The sequence below is a fragment of the Gigantopelta aegis genome, chromosome 9 (genome assembly GCF_016097555.1).
Source record: "Gigantopelta aegis isolate Gae_Host chromosome 9, Gae_host_genome, whole genome shotgun sequence".
Classification (NCBI taxonomy): Eukaryota; Metazoa; Mollusca; class Gastropoda; order Neomphalida; family Peltospiridae; genus Gigantopelta; species Gigantopelta aegis.
In genome coordinates, this window is record NC_054707.1 from 27,171,631 (window position 1) to 27,191,596 (window position 19,966).

Sequence of the window (19,966 nt, forward strand, 5' to 3'; positions counted from 1 at the left end):
AAGAATTATGTCTGCAGAGCATTGTTACAAAAACATCTACCAAGCGTAATCTAATGCAATATAATTTATTTTTACCTTTGTAAATTTATGACACAGCAAAAAAAATACGGGATAAAATATATCTAATAATTTATTTAGCCCCCACGTACATGTAGTACACATTATTTAGGCCGTGGACGAAATGTACTGGGGAAATAAAACCCCAGTGGAAGAATCGTCCGGAACTGATTTTGTGTAGTGGACGAATCGTCTCGAGTTCCTCAGTGGACGAATTTTCAGTGGACGTGGACGAATCGTCCAGTGGACGAATCGACTGCATCCCTTCCGATGGTACCGGAATAAATAATACATGTTACTTCCGCGTTCCACAACTAGGTTCTAAGAACAATTTTTTATTCCAAATACTCCATTTAGTCAACAGCTATAATCAGCTATGGAGAGAACCTTCGCAAAGTACTTCCATGAACAGGTATAACCAACCGACACTGCTTTGTAAAATAGCTCTAACCATGTAAACATACCTTAATCAATCGTAAAGTATGATTCATTGATTGTTGCACCTGTTTCCGATCGTTTAATTCCCCCTAAAGCCTAAAGGATAGCGTGGCACCATCCTTTTTGACATCGAACACAGTAAATGACACACATTTTTTTTTTTTTTTAACAGATTCATTTTTTTTTAATGGTAAATTTTACGAGTTTTTATATTAAATTTACCTTCACCCAAAAAACTAAAATCCACATTTGCAAGCATCAAACCAAAAAATTGAAATGTCAAACTGCAATTTTACAGTGAAATGATTCAGTTCAGTTAGTTCAACTGATTTTCGTGCTTATATCCAATTAATGTTCAACCTGGTACCTACCAAGCCTTATGTCCAATGGCTTAACTGTGACACCCCTGAGACCAGTGAAATGATTCATGATTCCAGCCTTTTATAGCTGAGTGGCCTAATTCACACAGATCTCTTTAGCAACATCCCATTGTTCTTGCATGTTTTATTTTTTAAATTGCAGTGTGCTGTGAGATTGCAAAGTTGTGAGAGTGTAGTGAATTAATTAGGCCATGTATTGATGTAATATTCAGTCGGGCAACTTATTTCTATTATATACGCTTAGCCCGCCAAACAACTAAATAATTTATAGCAGTTCTGTGATGCTATGCAGTTTCCTTACTCATGTTGCTGGATTCACTTTTAAATATTATTGTTCTCTAAAACATCAAATTATGTCTTTATGACACATGGTTTTTACCACTTGGATCTCCTAAGTATTAAAAAAAACAAAGATGCAAGAGTGCATATGATCAGAAAATAGCACATGGGTTCCAAATTATTCAGTATTCTTGTGCAGTTAGGCCCTTTGGATGTAACCTTATATAATAAAAATATGAAAATAGATAAGTTAAACAAAACCGATATAATATAAAAGTATGCATATTTTAGAAGTGCCAAGAACAGATGTGTTTTATTGTATTTTTTTATCAGTACATTTTATTTATTATATCTGATCAGTGTCAGTGGCAAACTATACATTACAAACCTTTTGGTCACTGTATATATACATGGCATGACAACCTAATTTTCTTCAGTGTGAGCCCTGACTTATATATATATTTTTTATAGTGTTTTACTTAATAGCAATAATATTTCTCAATGTTGTGAAATTTCTGTATTTTGAGATATGCTTGGTACCCTAAATAGGTATTACAACAATGCAGATACAAAACGGTAGTACCCAACTATAATATGTGTGTGTGTGTGTACCCATACCTTTTTGGTTAAATGGCATAACATGCATTTTTAGCTATTACATTTATATGGACATCTAAAAACACTTTGGAGTTGTTAAAATTGATAATTTAAACAAAAAGTTTTAAGTAATGTGTAATTTAATGGTAAAAAACCTGTAATACGGCCATTAAAAAATATGTTTCTGAAAATGTGCTGTAAAAAATTAAAGTTGATGGCAGTCACTCTTTGCACCCTTGTTTTGGCTTCATACACAATAAATATAGCACATCCAATGGTAATTTTTTTATATGATATATTTGACAAAAGATACTTTTTATTTCTTTCATCTTTTAAAACTTAAACTTAATATTTAGTCTAAACTTATGAATCATAAAAACATTCCGACCTGTAAACAACATTATCTGCTCAATATAAAACTTAAATTGGAACAATTTTGACAGGAGTTAGGGTAAGTAGATCGGTTTTTATTTTAATGTGGCTAGGCATTGTAGTAATATACCTAACTTTTCAAGTTGAATGACGTCAGTATTCTAACGACATCACTTTGCATAGCCTTACAATAACAATAAACTGGTTACCCGTACTAGCGTTTCCATTTTTAGAATGCTAGCAAATTCCAAGCAAAACTGCTGTTGAAATTTGTTTGTTTGAGAATTACTAAAGCACCTGACTGTGTTTGAAAAAAACATTGTAAGAAAGAAAAAAAATATTATTTACAAAATATGGATTTGAAGTGAAATTACGGCAAGATATATTCTATTTATTGTGTACAAAGCCAAAACAAGAGTACGAAAAGTGACTGTAATCGGCCTTTGGTAGGGTAGGTCAGCTTTAAAATGTTTTTGGGGTTGTTGTTTTTTACTACATTCACCCCTATGAGTCCAGATAAAATATTATGTATGTAAAATGAATAATAAATATTTAAAAAAATAAAAATAATATGGTACCTCAAAACAAAAAAAAAGAGATAAAAAGAAGGCTTAGGATTTAAAATTTCTTTTTCAGTTCCATGCCTTGTGATCATGGCAACCCACTGGAAATTGTTTTTAAAAAACAATAATATATATACATATATATATATATATATATATATTTTATTATTTTCATTGAATAGCCTAATCAAAATTATTTTGCACTGCCTTTAAAGGAAAACATTTAATATTGCTTACCAATCACTATTATGATCATCCCCTATGTGTGTTAGGTCATTTCTACAACAACTCTTGCATGTTTTGAATATAGAAATTATCAACACTATAATTCAGAATTAAATATCTATTGTATTTGTAATAAAGTTAGTATAATGGTTTAACCATAAATATTTAAATAATTAGGTCATAAAAGGTACATGTATAGTAACTTGAAAAATTATATACTTTTTTTTATTAGTTCCCAACTGGCAGTCATCGAAATAAGCATTGTGTTTGGTAACCCATTTACAGGTTACCACAAAATATAGCCTGGTAACCTATAGGTTACCACAACTACATGAAAGTTAGAATTGATTTTCTGTTCCTACTACTACTTTTAAGGCTAAAACGCGGACGTTCTAAAATTGTATCGGTGCACGCGAACATTGGTACGAGAAACGAACTCCGGAAGTAAATTTATCTAGTGGGCACTGCTTAAATGCGGAATGACTATAATTGCTTGCAATTGCACAAGTGTGCATGAACATTGGTGCAATTTCGTACGAGAAAACGAAACGCGGAAGTAAATTTATCTAGTGGACGCTGCTTAAACGCGGAATGACTATAATTGCTTGCAATTGCACAAGTGCGCGCGAACATCGATGCAATTCCTTACGAGAAAATGAAACGCGGAAGTCCGGAATGCATAGCCTGGTATACGTTCAGACGCGAAACTACTGTTAAGTTGAAATTTTTGTCGAGAACGAAACACCGTTCTCGACTTTTGTACATGTGGTAACCTCCCGGTAACCTGAACGACCGTTCTCGACTTATTTCGATGCCTGACTGGTCCAACCGGAGGGGACTATAGGTTTCTTCTACATTCTTCTGTCTGTTCATCTGTCACTCTATCTGTCTGTGTCTGTCTGTTCATCTGTCTGTCTGTCTGTCTGTCTGTCTGTTCATCTGTCTGTCTGTCTGTCTGTCTGTCTGTCTGTCTGTCCATCTGCTTGTCCAACATATAGTTTTATGGATGGTTTTTTTAACAATGATGTGAGATATTGAAATTTTATGTATAGCTTTATCATGTACTGTTACTAATCAAGTTTAACTTTAATGGTGATTTACCCATTTGCGACAGAGTTATGGCCCTTGAACTTAAGAGATATGAAAATTTGTATTCTGGACTTAGATATGTTTGGCAATGCTTGAAAATATTGAAATAAAATGTTATATATAGCTTTATCATGTACTGTTACAGATCATGTTTACCTTTCAGGGTGACTTAACAATTTTTCACAGAGTTATGACCCTTGAATTTAGGAGATATGAAAATTTGTTGGGCCTGGTGTGGGACATGTATTGCTTTAGAGATATGACCCTTGAATTTAGAAGATACGAAAATTTGTTGGGCCTGGTGCGGGACATGTCTTGCTTTAGAGATATGGCCCTTGTATTTAGGAGATATGATATTTTTTTGGGCCTGGTGCGGGACATGTCTTGCTTTAGCAGTATTCTCAGAATGCTTGTTTTATCTCAAATATGAACAAACAGTGAGAGATTTTGCCTTTGGGTGACAGACTGTCTAACTATAAATTATATACCATTTGTCTTATCATGCTGCTCAGTATAAATGTTGCTTATTAGGTTCTGTTGTAGGACCTAATAAACAGAGGTGTCACTATGATGCCACATGTACATGTACTGGGTTTTTATTCTTGTGAGACAAACCACTTGTGGTTGTTTTTTTCACTGCACCTGTTAATCTTAAAATAATGTCTGTTTTGCTGGACATGAACTATTTTCAAGTGTTTTGATATTAAAGGGATTGGCCCAAGTCTGTGGCCGTTAAGTAGACAGCAGATTAATCTACTCCTCTGGTACATACAATGCAACAATAAACACGTTATAAAAGGTTTAAAATATAAAATATTGATAGGTATATTCAGGATATCCTTTGAACCAATTATTTTATGTACCAAATAGTAGACATAATCCATTTACATTCTGATAATCGATTTCACCATCGCTTTTGCTTGCCATCTTATTTTTGACAGTATTCCTGACATATCCAGAATTCCTTCTTTTAAGGAGTAAGTGTATCAACTATCAGCTTTTATCTGCATTTTCCTCAATAACTGTTTTGGTCAATAAGAAGTCTAATTTTGAGACTAATTTCTAGAATTGTTTCTTAATTTCTAACTTTTGTTCTCAGATTTAAATTTCAGATGTAAAGATGGTTTCCATCTGTCCAAAATAAATTTTGAGGGTTTAAGCTGTTCACCAAATTGATGGAATTTAAATTTAATGACCCTATTTAATAATTTGTATGTTTAATGAATCATTATTTTGTTTGCATTTTGGTACATACTTTGAAGCAGAATCTAACCCTTATATACTCTGTCAAAAAAGAAATGCATAGGTGAAATATTCATGGAATTTATCTCTTTAATACAAAGTGGCATAATTTCGTTATTTATGATTGTATCAGAGTAAAATTTGACATGAGTATGTGACAATGTTCTTGCTATGGACTGACAGCAGTGAAGGTGTTTTCGTCACCAAACAGCATTGCACGAGGGCGCTGAAATCAGTACCTTGTGTTGCCATCAGCAGTAGCAATCACTGCAAGACATCTCCTTGGCATAGACTAAATGAGTCTCTGAATCCGGGCATGTGGAATCCTAGCCCATTTTTCCTGCAATGCATGTGACAGTTGTGGAAGCGTCTGAGGCTCCGGGTTACGCTGACATACACGTCTGTCCAGTTTGTCCCATGGATATTCAATGGGGTTGAGATCTGGCGATTTTGATGACAATGGCAGCACATTAATGTTCTCATTCTGTAGGAAATCCATTGTTGCACATGCCGTATGCGGCCTGGCATTGTCCTGCTAAAAGAGTTCTCTCTGTCGATCCAAAATAAGAAGTATGTGGCGGCGAAGAATTTCATCCCGGTAGCGTACAGCTGTCAGGTTCCCTTATATGAACAGAAGTACACTTCTGTCGATGTATGAGATGGCTCCCCACATCATGACACTCCCTTCACTGAATCTGTCAACTTGGGCGACGCATTTGTTGGCAAAACGTTCATTGTGGCATCTGTAAACATGTTGCCGTCAATCACGTCGCCAGTTTGCCAAGTTCCACCCCTGTACATTCGTGCACCAGCGAACATGTAAATGTCGATGTTAACATCGCATGACGGGGCCAACATACGGTCTCCTAGCCCGTAAACCAGCTTCTTGGAATCGGTTTCGAATGGTTTGTGCAGACACCCTTCTCAAACCAGGTATGCGTCCAGCAGTGTTCGTTGCTGTGGCATTTCGGTGGCACAAGTACAGAACCCGAATGTAGCGATCTTATGCTGCAGTTGTTATGTGAGTTCTTCCACTTCTGGGTTGGTCTTCAGCTGATTGAAGCTGCTGGTATCTATCCCAGAGATGTGAAATGGTGATCTGATGGACGTTCATGTGGCGTGCGACTCCTGACTGCGATTTACCTAACTGGAGGCAGCCTATTGCAATGTTTCAATTCGGCAGGTTTAGTCTTGGCATCTTGTAACTCGTCTACGTCAAAATGGAAATGAGGCATCATTGTGAGCATTGCAGCTTTAAATACCCATCACTACCCCAATCTTTTCCCGGAGTTTCACATGCAATCGCCAAAATCTGACCATTTCACGCTGATTTCGTGCAGTTGTCGCACAACGTGCCACAACGTGTGTTAAATTTGTTTTAGGGTGCATTTGGGCATGCTGCCCCATTCCAAGAACACTACAAAAAAACTATATTTTGTAAAATCAAACACTTTTCTTCTTTACCTATCACCTATGCATTTCTTTTTTGACAGAGTGTATTTTGTCTAAGCTAATAAAATGTGTACGCATAACTTTGTGGGTGTGATTATTTACTTATCAATTTTGCACCTGTAATACAATAGTGAACAATAATTAGTTGAAGTTGAATATGTAAATTACCATAATAAAATTGGTATATATTATTATAATATGGTTATTGGTATGTTGAACACATAATACCAGTACTGGTTTAAAACAATTTTCATTTTAGGCATTATAAGTGAACATTACTAAATCCTTGAATCCTTAATAATTTCTTGAAAGTGGGCAATGTAAGAACCAATATTTGAAAAGGAAAAAAGAAAAATACTACCTGTACATATTTACTCAATGTTTTAAAAAAGCACAAAGGTAGACTATGTGACATACATGCCAATAAGTTAATTAGGCTGATTTAAAAAAAAAAAAAAAAAAAAAAAAATTAATTGAATAAATTATTTTATTTGAGATATTAAAAAAATATATAATAAAACATTTTACCTCTTCAATGCTTGTTTTTTGGTTTGCTTTTAAAAATGATAATACACCTATGAAATAAGAAAAGTAGAAAAAAGCAAACAGTGTACATAATCCTGTGATCTTTGACTAAGAAACGGATGTGCCTTATTGAAGTTCGTGAACGACAACAACATATCAAACGATGTAGTATGATCCCAGCTCAACAAGTAAATGTTGGTTTTGTATTGTTGACACAGCCAGTTTAATCTCATTGATTGCAGACGCTTGGGAACAGACAGCTGTTGTTACAAACTATAGACGGTTTCATAAAGGGAATATGCATAGTTGATTTATAACTTATGGTAATATATTATTATAATATTAAATACCTTAAAGAAAATATGCAATGTTTATTTATAATTTAATTAGTAATAAAATATTAAATATCTTTTTGGGAATATGCATGGCTTCCTTAATTATACCTAAATATTTTAATAAGAATTTTCATATTTGAATATGCATGGTTTATTAATAATGAAATATCATATTGATTTCAAATGTTTGAAAGTGAATGTGGCAGATTTACTTATACTTGTAACTGAATATTTTATTAAGATATTTAAATGTCAAGAAGTAAAATGCTTGATTTACTACTATTGTTATAACTGATTACTATTTATTTATATTATGATTTAATAGTTTAATGAAATACCTAATTGTTATAAAATGAATATGCATGATTTATTAAACTAAATATTTTAATAAGATCGTTAACTGTCACAAAGTAAATATAAGTACAGCGAAACCTCTCAAAACCAGACCCTCTGTAAACCGGAATTCCCTCAAAACTGGACAGTAATTTAATTTTAGTTCTCACTAAAATATTCCCTTGATAAATGTAAAATAGATAGGAAAAATTTAGGAGAAACTAAAAAAACAACAGTACAAAATAATTGGCAAAACATTAGGAAAAAAATTGGGACATCTAAAATGGCCATTGTTTTAATGCTATTAACAATTGTTAATAAAGAATAGATTTTAAAATTGATGTTTATGTTGATTTTTGTGATGCATCTGGCCGGATTTTGACAGAATCTGCAGTCTAAGTTGGGGTTCCATATGTAACCAGTGGTGTCCACCAAAATTATGTACAGATTATGAGCCAGACAGTTTAGCACAAGACTTTATTTTTCTACATGGCTCGATTTGTTGAAACAACATGGTGTGCATATTAATTTATGCATTCTTATCGAAATGCTTGTCACAGAAATGAAAATATTTAAAAAACACACATTAAGGTACCATTTTCAAAGAAAGATCCATATGTGAAAACAAACCCCAACCCCAACATAATTTGCATCAATTCAGTCATCTAAAGTGGAGGCACAAGTACAGTTAACACTTCCCACAACATTTGATTATAGGTTCTATAATTGATCATCACTTTGGTTACAGCCCAATGAATTTTTTATTTTTTTTGAACCACAATACATGACAGAGATTTTGAAACAGGCTTTACTATTGACTTTAATCACAGCTTAAAGATACCTGTATCAGTGTCCCAATTGTTTATCATTTTCTCTTTAAGGACTTTAGCCGTACCTTTTGGTGTTAATATTAAATCCTGTTGGCATACATTTTAAGGAAAGTTTTCTTTCATTATGTTAGACATTGTAACTCCTGGATTTGATGGAGCTAAATTTACTGTCACGGTAAGATAAATTTGATAAAATGAGACGTATGGCTTATGTATATAGTAAATGTACATTACTGGTACATGTATGTATATGCAAATGTATTTTAATTTTGAAAGGACTAATAAATAATAATAATAAAAAAAACTCCCCTCCAAAAACCCCATCCTCTTGATTTAGTAATAAAGTACATACAATATTGAGATTTAATACTGTTATCAGTTATCTTCTGTCATATGCTTAATTGGTATTCCTATTTTAAGGGTTTTTAAAACTTTGTATTACCTTTGACACTGGTACATGTAGCTGTGTTGTTATTCATACCTGCATATGGGGCAGGATTTAGCTCAGTCGGTTTGAGTGCTAGCTTGAGGTGCTTGCATCACAGGATCGAACCACCTCGGTAGATCCATTCAACTGATTGGGCTTTTTCTCATTCCAACTAGTGCATCACAACTGGTCTAAGGCCATGGTATGTGCTTTCCTGTCTATGGGAAAATACATATAAAAGATCCCTTGCTACTAATAGAAAAATGTAGCAGGTTTCCTATGAGGATTACATGTCAGAATTACCAATAGCCGATGATTGATTAATCAATGTGCTCCAGTAGTGTCGTTAAACAAAACAAACTTATAACATTCATTACTTTTTGGCTGAGAACATTAGTTTACTGATTTTACTGTTATTCAAAATATTTGACATGATGATCTACTAGTATATCATGTTTTATGTAACTATTAGAAATTTACTGTCTTGTGAAATTTTCTGTCAAAAACAATTAAAACTTTTTTGAAATCATTTGTGTTTCTATTATATTATCTACAATGTAGATATCATTTAATTATTCATATAGCATGAAAAAAAGAAGAAGCTTAAAGTAAAACATGTTTCTAAAAAAAAGATTAAGTTTTTATAATAATAAAGTGAACACTACCAGCACGTAAATAAAGTTCGTCATTATTCTGCAAGGTCAGTGATCACATCATTGGTCACCGGTGATACTTAACCTGTCAAATTGTCAAACACTGGTTCACCTTGCCTTGTTGCTCTGGTTGGTGCTAACAGCTTTTACATGCAATCTACATGTACATGTACTTGTAAAAATCTTTATGGGCATGTTTTTCCTTATTCTTCTTTCTTACACATTTTCTATCATTTAAAAAAATTATTATTCAAATCATTTATTATTAGACTTCACATAACATGTTTATAACACAATTCATTACAATAACTTTATGTCCTTTGTTGTTTTGTTTTTATACTTTTTTAATATGTAATTTGTTGCCATAACAAAGGTGAGAGATACATGTAATTAGTGGTGGTGGTGGTACTGGTGTAATCAACTTTTAAGTTTAGCTCTACTTTAAATAAATATGTTTAGTTTATTTTTCACATACTATTTGTAATAAATACATTAAATAAATATGTTTAGTTAGTCTTTCACATACTATCATTAATAAATACATTAAATAAATATGTTTAGTTCATCAAAAATGTGCTGTCTGTAATAAATACATTCAATAAATATGTTTAATTTGTTTTTCACATAGTATGATTATCATCCTATCTGTAATAAATACATTCAATAAATAGGTTTAGTTACGGTAGTCATTCACATACTACTGTTACTGTTGTAAAAGTAACTGATAAAATATTCTAACTGCCGTCACATTTTGACAAACCTGGTTAATAGTGGTGTTTTCAGTTTACCGATTTTAAAATTTCTTCTGGGATGGTTCATACAAATTTTGAATTATCAAAGCTGATACATATTTGTAAGACAATAAAATTTGTTTACTATCATGTGAATGATTAATAGACTTTTTATGTGCAAAGATTTCATTGGAATGGTAACAGGATCTGGACTACCACATACCACAAACTTTGTCTTTCAAGTCAAAAGCCGGTTACCTACTTACACATGTAGGTGCATATTAACACGTTTCTGCCAGTAATGGTGATTATACCCATTAAAATGACTTATTACTGACATATTGTTTTGGAGTTTCATCAATTTCTGGTCAAATAATGTCACATTAATATGTATTATGCATTAGTTATTTGTACACAAGTATACAACTGAGCAAAATTACTAAAACACCAGACATTCAGCTATAATATGATTCAAACAGTATTTTGCAGGAATTAGATTGATCTTGTGATTACTGAGTCTAAGCTGGACAATAAACATTGTTATTGTCAACAACACAAAAGTTTATTAAACATGTTATTTTTTAACAAACATTATTAAATATTTGTTGCTTTGCAAATTAACAGCTTAAAGCCTGGTTTTTGTTACTGGTAGTTGTTTTTGTGGCACATTCAGCTTGATTATAAAACATTTGTTTATTTTTGCTTATTAGATTTTCTGAATCAATGCATAATAGATTTCAGATATTACTGATTCAAGATTGAAAATGAACATGAAAATCATGGTCACCAGTGGGGCTAGTTGAAGAAAAATTTTCACTAGCCTTCTCAAATTGAACTTGTCCTCCACGTATCACATCAAAGTTAAATGCACTGCCAAAGTCAAACCTAGAATGTTTTTTATTCAATAATAAACCATGTGCTCACCGTACATAGTCCTTTTGCTTCAAAAACATACAATGAATTGGCATGTAACTTCATAATGAATAAAGTTAAAATTCATATAAAAACATATTAAGTTTTAAACATACCATACCAACTCCAACAACATTTATTATAGTAATCTTTGGCCGATTATGTCATCATGTAAGTCAAGACTATATCTGACCTGTTCTTATTTCTTGCAAATCACTTAAACTTAAAACGATACCAACAAAGACAACCTTTGGAATAATCAACAACAACCTTTGGAATAATTCCTGTAGTAATGGAAAATTCCTTTGTTATTTTTATATGTATGTATACACTCAAGTTAGTGTGAGTTAAAACTAACAGATAGACTGATTTTGTCCACTGAATAATGTCAAAAAGAAGATCTACCAGATAATTATGGTGTACATAGTCCATTCCAATAACACGGTGACTTCAAGATTTAACAAAATACATGCAGTGTCTGCAATATGTTTTGAGCTTTATTTGTAGAAAACCCTGGCCCAAAACCATATGAGCTGGGTCTGGTGAGTCTGGCACTCAAAATATAGCACATGTTCTATGTCATCTGTTACTGTGTCTGTAATTCACACCAGCACAGATGCTCTTTGTTTTGTCACATTGTAAACTGATGGCAAGTGTGTTCTGTATTGTGATTGGTTAATTACATTCTTTTTCTGGGATCAAATGAAAACAACTTCATTAGCAATTGGAACAGGCCAAGTTAACGGTTCATGGGTCTACAGTTAGATTGTAGCCAGGTATTTTTTTCAAGAAATACCAATTATACAATTAGTTTCGTAGAAAAAAAGATTCAATTTACGGTGGACATAACCATATCATGCCTATGTAGTTTTTAGATTTGCAGGTGTTATTGTCTATTTAATGCCTGCAAATGTTTCATTTTTAACCTCAAGCTAACACTTTCGGTCAAAAATTACATTTGCGGGATCAAATAGACAATAACACCTGCAAATCAAAAAATTTGATATGGTTATCTCCTAATTCGATTCAGTCTCAGTTCACTTCTTTTTGGATTGGTAACATAATAGACCCGAAAATTAATGGTCACCCATTGGACTACTTTTGTCAAATTTGTAGTTGCCCTTAGCCAATAAAGATCACCACGGGTGACCTGGCGACTGCTGAATTTCAACCCTGCTGGTTATTAACTATATATCGGAGATGAAAGGTTTCTGTATTTATCCGCAATTCTGGATTTTTAACTGTTTGTACAGTGTTTTCAGATGTTTCACTGTATGTCCAATATTTTCCATATTCTCTGTCCAAAACTTTCAATATGCTTTGCATATTTTTTTAATGAGGGCGACCAGTTTAGACCATTTTGTATCCCCAACCCTAGGGCAAATCCAAGTATCCAACTACCAATATTAAAATTTCCAGATTTTATTTTCTGTTAAGATTAATATTAATATGTGTTAATTAGGAATATAAGTGTGATATTTTGCTTGAAAACCATGTAGGTACGGTCTTGTTATTGGCCAGTATCATATGTTATATGTGTGACTGAAGTCATGCAGTACTACTGTATCTCTTTAACTTAGTTTAAGTCTATGCATTACATGTATAACAAAATAATGTAACAAAAATGGTACATGTAGTTCTACTAGCCTCAATGACAGTGATTAAGTCAGCGGTATTAAGGCTGATTGTCAGGCACTGGGTTCATGCTTCATTACTGGTGCTAACCCAAAATGACTTTTAATAGTCGAGTTAATAGGAAGGTACAGCCACTATATTTGTCTCTCATTAACCACTGACAACTAACCATTAATTTTTGCTCTGGACAGATAGCCAGATAACAGGTGTGAGTCCAGAACAGCATGCTTGAATATTTAAAGCTTGCATGAAAATAAATTAGAAGGAAATGATAGGTGGTTGTTTAAATACAGATTTTATTTGCATATATCTGACATGCAAGGATTCATATGTTTTACGGTAATAAATAATTGAAAAAATCCCCACCAATAACGAAAAACCCTCAACAATAACCAAAACCCAACCCCAAAATAAAAACACACTGACCTACCTACATGTTGTAAATAAACCAACCTGACGTAATGAAAGATTTTAGTACATGTGAAGAATAGGGCATTAATTACAAACTCTTATTGTTTGTGTATTGTTGACATGTACATGTAATCACATGGAAACGATAAGTGAATTTAACCAGCACAAATACGGTGAATACATGTATATGTACTTAGGTTTACACTACAGTGGGAACAATGCCCATTAGATATTTGTTATACTTCACTTAATGGGATAAGTCTTTGGATCAGCTGATCAACAAAATTACTTTTACTCCTGTACAAAAGTTGAGACAGTTAAATAATGTTATATCGACTGATAACCTTCTTTTATATTTGAATAAATTGTAGTTTAACTAATCAGTAAAAATTCAGTTATCTTTTTGTAAGTTATACATATATTTTGATAGCTACAAAGTGTATATGACATTGCAGAGACCTAAATACTACCTGTAAGTGTTATATTTAAAGAGGAGTATGGTTTAGAATAATTACTCTGTAGTGTGGGTCCAGGATGTAGCCCAGTGGTAAAGCACTTGCTTGATGCATTGCCAGTCTATAAGGATCAATCCCCGTCAGTATAAGCCAATTGGGCTATTTTTTCGTTCCAGCCAGTGCTCCCACGACTGGTATAACAAAAGCCATGGTATGTACTATCCTGTCTTGGATGGTTCATATAAAAGGTATCTTGCTACTAATGGAAAAATGTAGCAGGTTTCCTCTCTAAGACCGTCGGAATTACATTGTACCAAATGTTTGACATCCAATATCGGATTATGAATAAATTAGTGTGCTCTTGTGGTGTCGTTAAACAAAATACATTTTTAACTGTAGAAATGTGTACAGCTTTCCTTCAATATTGTGCCCAACAAAGAAAATTAAAATACTATACAAAGCAATGAAGCACATTGTAATAAATTAAATACATGTAATATAATTTTTGATATTGTTTTTATTACATGTTTAATATAAATGGTATCCTGTAGAAACTAATTTAGTATTCTGCATGTTGGCAAAGTCTGCTACTACTTTAGATATTTACATGGAGAATGAATGGGAATTAAAAAAAACAAAAAACTTAGGAGCTTGCTGGGTCACAAGGATTCTTTTATTATTAAAATATTTTACAAATAAAGTCAAATTATTTAATTATTCTTGTACTGTGTGAAAACCCCCCCAAAAATACATTTGTCATGATTACTAGAGTTTCCCACAAACACCAGTGTAACAATTCTCAACATCCATTTAAGGTATCTTGTCAAGCAAGCTGAAGGAAATAATGTCCCTATTTGTATGTAGGAACAGTTAACATATATTAAACATGCCACAATTGCTAACCACATTCACAGCTACATTTACCAACTCAAATTATTTTGTGCCCCACAAAAATATGTAATTTATGATTGCTGATTTAATAGTATTTGACAGTATATCTTCATTATATATCAGAATATATTACTATATTATTTAAAAGGTGTAAATTACTCTTTCATTTGATGATGCAGATGTGTGGCTTTGTAATCTTAGACACCGCTTATGTTTACTACGTACAAGTGCAGTTGAGTTTGTGCAGGTTTCACTCCCAGCTGACCTGAACACAGACAAAGTACATTCTTCACAAGTGTGAATTATTATGCAGTCACACCTGTAGAGTCTTGAAAACTATTCTACTGTTAGCACAATAGTGTGTTGTTACAGAAAGTTATAGTCCATCCCATCCTCCTACAAAAATGTAGGTTTTTTTTGTAAATAATTTCCGTTTGGTTTGACGTAAGAAAAAAAAGTAAAAGAGAGAGTCTTTTGAAAATGAAATAAAAATACTATTTTTGTGTGTAATTTAGAACACCATCAGGTCAGAAATAAATAGCTTGCAATAAATTTTATAGCATGAAAAAAGGCATTCCCTGTGAGACGGACTATAAAATATCTTGCCGATGTCGAAACCAGGCATTGCAATAACTGATGAAATGTGCCAGTTGCCAGATATTTTCCAAGGAAAAAATGTGTACAAGTGTAGATTTGTTTTGTTTTTTATTTAATTTTTTGTTGATATGAAATTAATCAGTGATTGGTTGCAATGTAAATTGTACATTTAAAAAAATACTACTTACATATGTATTAATAAAAAATACCACCAGCTAATATTCATAAACTGTGTGTTATTCAAATATAAGATACAAATCAAATGTATGCAACTATCTACAGTGAAGACAATAATATGAATGAATAACAAATTACTGGTGTGGCTGTGGCTTTGAGTACTTTTCTTGGTGGATTCTAACACTAGTTCTGTATTGTTTCAGGTAATTACCAGTGAGTACCTTTCTTGGTGGATTCTAACACTAGTTCTGTATTGTTTCAGGTAATAACCAGTGAGTACCTTTCTTGGTGGATTCTAACACTAGTTCTGTATTGTTGCAGGTAATAACCAGTGAGTACCTTTCTTGGTGGATTCTAACACTAGTTCTGTATTGTTTCAGGTAATTACCAGTGAGTACCTTTCTTGGTGGATTCTAACACTAGTTCTGTATTGTTTCAGGTAATAACCAGTGAGTACCTTTCTTGGTGGATTCTAACACTAGTTCTGTTCTGTATTGTTTCAGGTAAAAGAGATCATAGGAGATGAAGCTGACCGAGAGCAGTTGTTTGAATCATTGCGAGTTTATCAGTCGTAAGTGAATCATTGCGAGTTTATCGGTCGTAAGTGAATCATTGCGAGTTTATCGGTTGTAAGTGAATCATTGAGAGTTTATCGGTCGTAAGTGAATCATTTAGAGTTTATAGGTCGTAAGTGAATCATTGCGAGTTTATAGGTCGTAAGTGAATCATTGCGAGTTTATAGGTCGTAAGTGAATCATTGCGAGTTTATAGGTTGTAAGTGAATCATTGAGAGTTTATAGGTCGTAAGTGAATCATTGCGAGTTTATCAGTCGTAAGTGAATCATTGCGAGTTTATATGTCGTAAGTGAATCATTGAGAGTTTATAGGTCGTAAGTGAATCATTGAGAGTTTATAGGTCGTAAGTGAATCATTGAGAGTTTATCGGTCGTAAGTGAATCATTGAGAATTTATCGGTCGTAAGTGAATCATTGAGAATTTATCGGTCGTAAGTGAATCATTGCAAGTTTATCAGTTGTAGGTGAATCATTGTGAGTTTATCAGTCATAAGTGTTAGCAATCATCTCCCAACTTTGTAATCTTATTTTTTAAATCAAAAGAACACAATTACAGTCTTAATGAACTTGTATGTTTTTGTTATCAATGTATATGATCAACCGCATTATAATACAATAAATAATTCTCGTTGCCATGTTTTTAATACCTTGATACACTAAATGATTGGAAAGGCATCTCACATTTTGAGAGTTCATGAATAATTAATACATTTTTATGTGTCTTAGATTACTGACTGCCAAAAAAGAAGGTTTTGATGGAAAGATGTATTATGGGAAGAAAAATATATCTCCCATCCCTAGCTGTGCAAGACATCACATTCTATGACCTCGACCCATACAGTATAAATCTGTCTTGTATGAGCATGTGATCTCGTTTACCAAAACATTTCATTATATACACATTACATAGCATCAGACAAAGCACAACAATCTTGGTTGGTAAAGTTGTTGTTTTTTCTCACAAAAACAAGAAAACACTATCTGATAGACAAAATATATTATTATTTTCAGTTTATACTTATTGTATAAAACATTTTCAGATATGTTCTTTCTAATGTTGACATTTATTTTATTATACCATTTATAATTTAAAAAAAAAAAAAAAAAAAAATTGTATAATAGTTTATTTTAGTTGAATGGATTGGGAAAAAGTAATAATTCATTAAGTACATTCCCCTCTCAGGTACATAATTTAATGTCAGGGATTTAGCAAGTGTGTGAATAATTCTTTTAATTAAAAAAAATAACTTGTAGAGATTGCATCTTTAACAGCAAATATTGTTTTAACCACATGTAGTTTTTTAAATCGGGTGGCTGTACATGTGTATATGTAGACTTGACAGCAGTAATATATAAATAATATGTATTATTTTGAAAGTGTATAAAACTCTGAATATTGTGATAGTAAATCTGATTGGTTTTCTTACAGCACCAATGACCTACAACGTCTGGTGACTGAGCTACGCCATCTGCTTAATGAACCTCACAAACTGGAATTGTATGAACACATCAGGTACAGTTATCATAGACAACATTATTTTATCCTTTTTAATGTAGTTGGGGGAGATTCGGGTAATTGCGGACACACTGGCTTCCGCTGTATTTGCCACATGGAAACAGAACACTACACGATAACGCCTATCTAAAATTTAAATGAACTTGATTGGCTGTTTTTCATGTCACTATATCACAATCAGCCATTGGGTAGATTCTATTTTGTTACTGTAAATTATAATAAAATACGAATGGTAAGAGGATGCGAAATGCGGACATACGTCGGCAAAATGTGGACATGGTCAATGGATACAATTTTCTTTTAATCCACAGCATTTTAAACATTTATTTTGTTACAAAATATAAATAATTAAACTAGTAAATCTGCAAAATTATCTTTTATCATTTTCTGAAGAAATATACCGAGTAAAACAGTAATTATATACAATTAGGTTAAAGTTATTTTCCGAACCCAAGTTTTTGTCTCTTATGCCATTCAAATCGCATTGATCCAAATGTTGCTATTTTAAACACAATTGAAATGAAATAAAAATGAGTTTATTATTATATGAAACAAATATTTATTTAGAATAGATCATCCCTGCAGTGTATTAATTATGTTGTCCGCAATTAAACTACTGCCGTTTATGTAGTCGTTTAACTGCGGACAAGTTTATTCTATTAATTTTATCAAACAGTTATTATTGTTAATATGATTGTTTTTGGCTTTTTAAAATTAGTTATGTATCATATTATAAAAGATTCTTAAAATACACAAATGTATTCTCTCATTCTGAAACGTTTTACTCGAAATTTGGTAGACATCTCCAGTGAAAATGTTCGAAGAAATAAATTATATCACGTGACCGATGCCAGTGTGCATGTGACGTAAGATACTATTTTTGTGAACGTTGTTTGGTTTTGTTTTTAAAGTGACACCGGGATAAAAATAGAAACATGGATTTTCAAGAACTGTCTGTAGTTTTATTACAATTTGCAGACAATAAAATGAAATGTTTAATGTACGAAAATGTAATGTAGCAACAGTATATGGTCGAGATTGTCCGCATTTTGCCGATGTCCGCAATTACCCGAATCTCCCATATATATGATAATAATAAAAAGTTTGTTTTGTTCAAACACGTTGATTTATTATCATTGGCAATTAGATGTAAAACATTCTGACATACATTCTTTGGGGAAACACTTCAATTTTTTTTTTATTAGCAGCAAGGGATCTTTTATATGTACTTTCCCACAGACAGAATAGTACATACAATAGTCTTTAATATACCAGTCATAGGGCACTGGTTGCGACAGGAATATATGGTAATTATGGTGCAAATGTTGATTGTTCCTAAAACATTGTGACAGTGTCATGTTTGGGCTGTTGCATGTTCTATTACATGTGTCATATTATGTTTTTATTATTTAGAAATAGATTCACTGGTTAAAGTGTCATTCTCTCAGCTGCATTACATGTAATATTGAATGTTTAGTCATAGGTATCCCCCCACATGTATACATATATTTATACGTATACTCATATGTAAATGTTATTAATTTTAGCCTCCTATGACATTATTACTACAATTAAGAATCCTGTCTCAAGTGATGATAAATAAAAATTGTGTTCAGTTATTATTATTGATATTAAAAAAATACCTGAAAAATAAAATCTCACACCCTATCAGTATTTAAAAAATTGTAACTGAAATAAATTTGAATATAATTTTTTAGACCTCTGATTTTGCCAAAACACCAGATTGAGTATAGTCGCAAGTCACCTCAGATGCCGGGAGTGAAACTTCGAGTGATTCGCCTGAAAAGACAGCCAGGGGAGAGTATTGGATTCGCTGTCCGTGGAGGTTGGTAGTCTAGGAGATTGATTTAGTTGATCATGTCAGTTTGAAAGATACATGGTCACTAGCTAGAGAAGTAACTAGGAAAAACAGGTGTAGCATAATCAGTCATAAGCTTATATAAAATGTCTAAATCATTAACTTATATATCTACTTAGAGTTCAGAACCAAGTCCAAAACATGGGTAAGTTAACAATGGGGTAGTATCAAATTTTTTTCTTAAGAATTTTGGCGTAAATACAAAATTAAGTGTGAATTTGATTATTTGTGATTATCTTTGGTTTTTCTAGCTCAGTTTTCAATATATTTCTTCTTTTACAACATATACTTGTAGAAACTAAAGACTGCAAGACTCATTTTATTTTCAGCATATTGTAGGATTCGTAAAATATTTGCAATATGTAATTGTCGTAATCCAGACTTTTATTT

At 32.4% G+C, this 19,966-nt stretch overlaps 1 protein-coding gene across 1 annotated transcript in view; it reads left to right on the forward strand.

The window, feature by feature from the left end:
• Positions 1 to 330: 330 nt before the first annotated feature.
• The window catches only part of LOC121382189 (harmonin-like), a 63,850-nt gene continuing 44,214 nt past the window's right edge, over positions 331 to 19,966 (forward strand). Inside the window, exons 1-4 of the mRNA XM_041511711.1 lie at positions 331 to 469; positions 16,110 to 16,177; positions 17,611 to 17,694; positions 19,416 to 19,543. Coding sequence (XP_041367645.1) covers positions 434 to 469; positions 16,110 to 16,177; positions 17,611 to 17,694; positions 19,416 to 19,543 — 316 coding nt within the window. The 5' untranslated portion in view covers positions 331 to 433. The remainder of the gene's footprint in view (positions 470 to 16,109; positions 16,178 to 17,610; positions 17,695 to 19,415; positions 19,544 to 19,966) is intronic.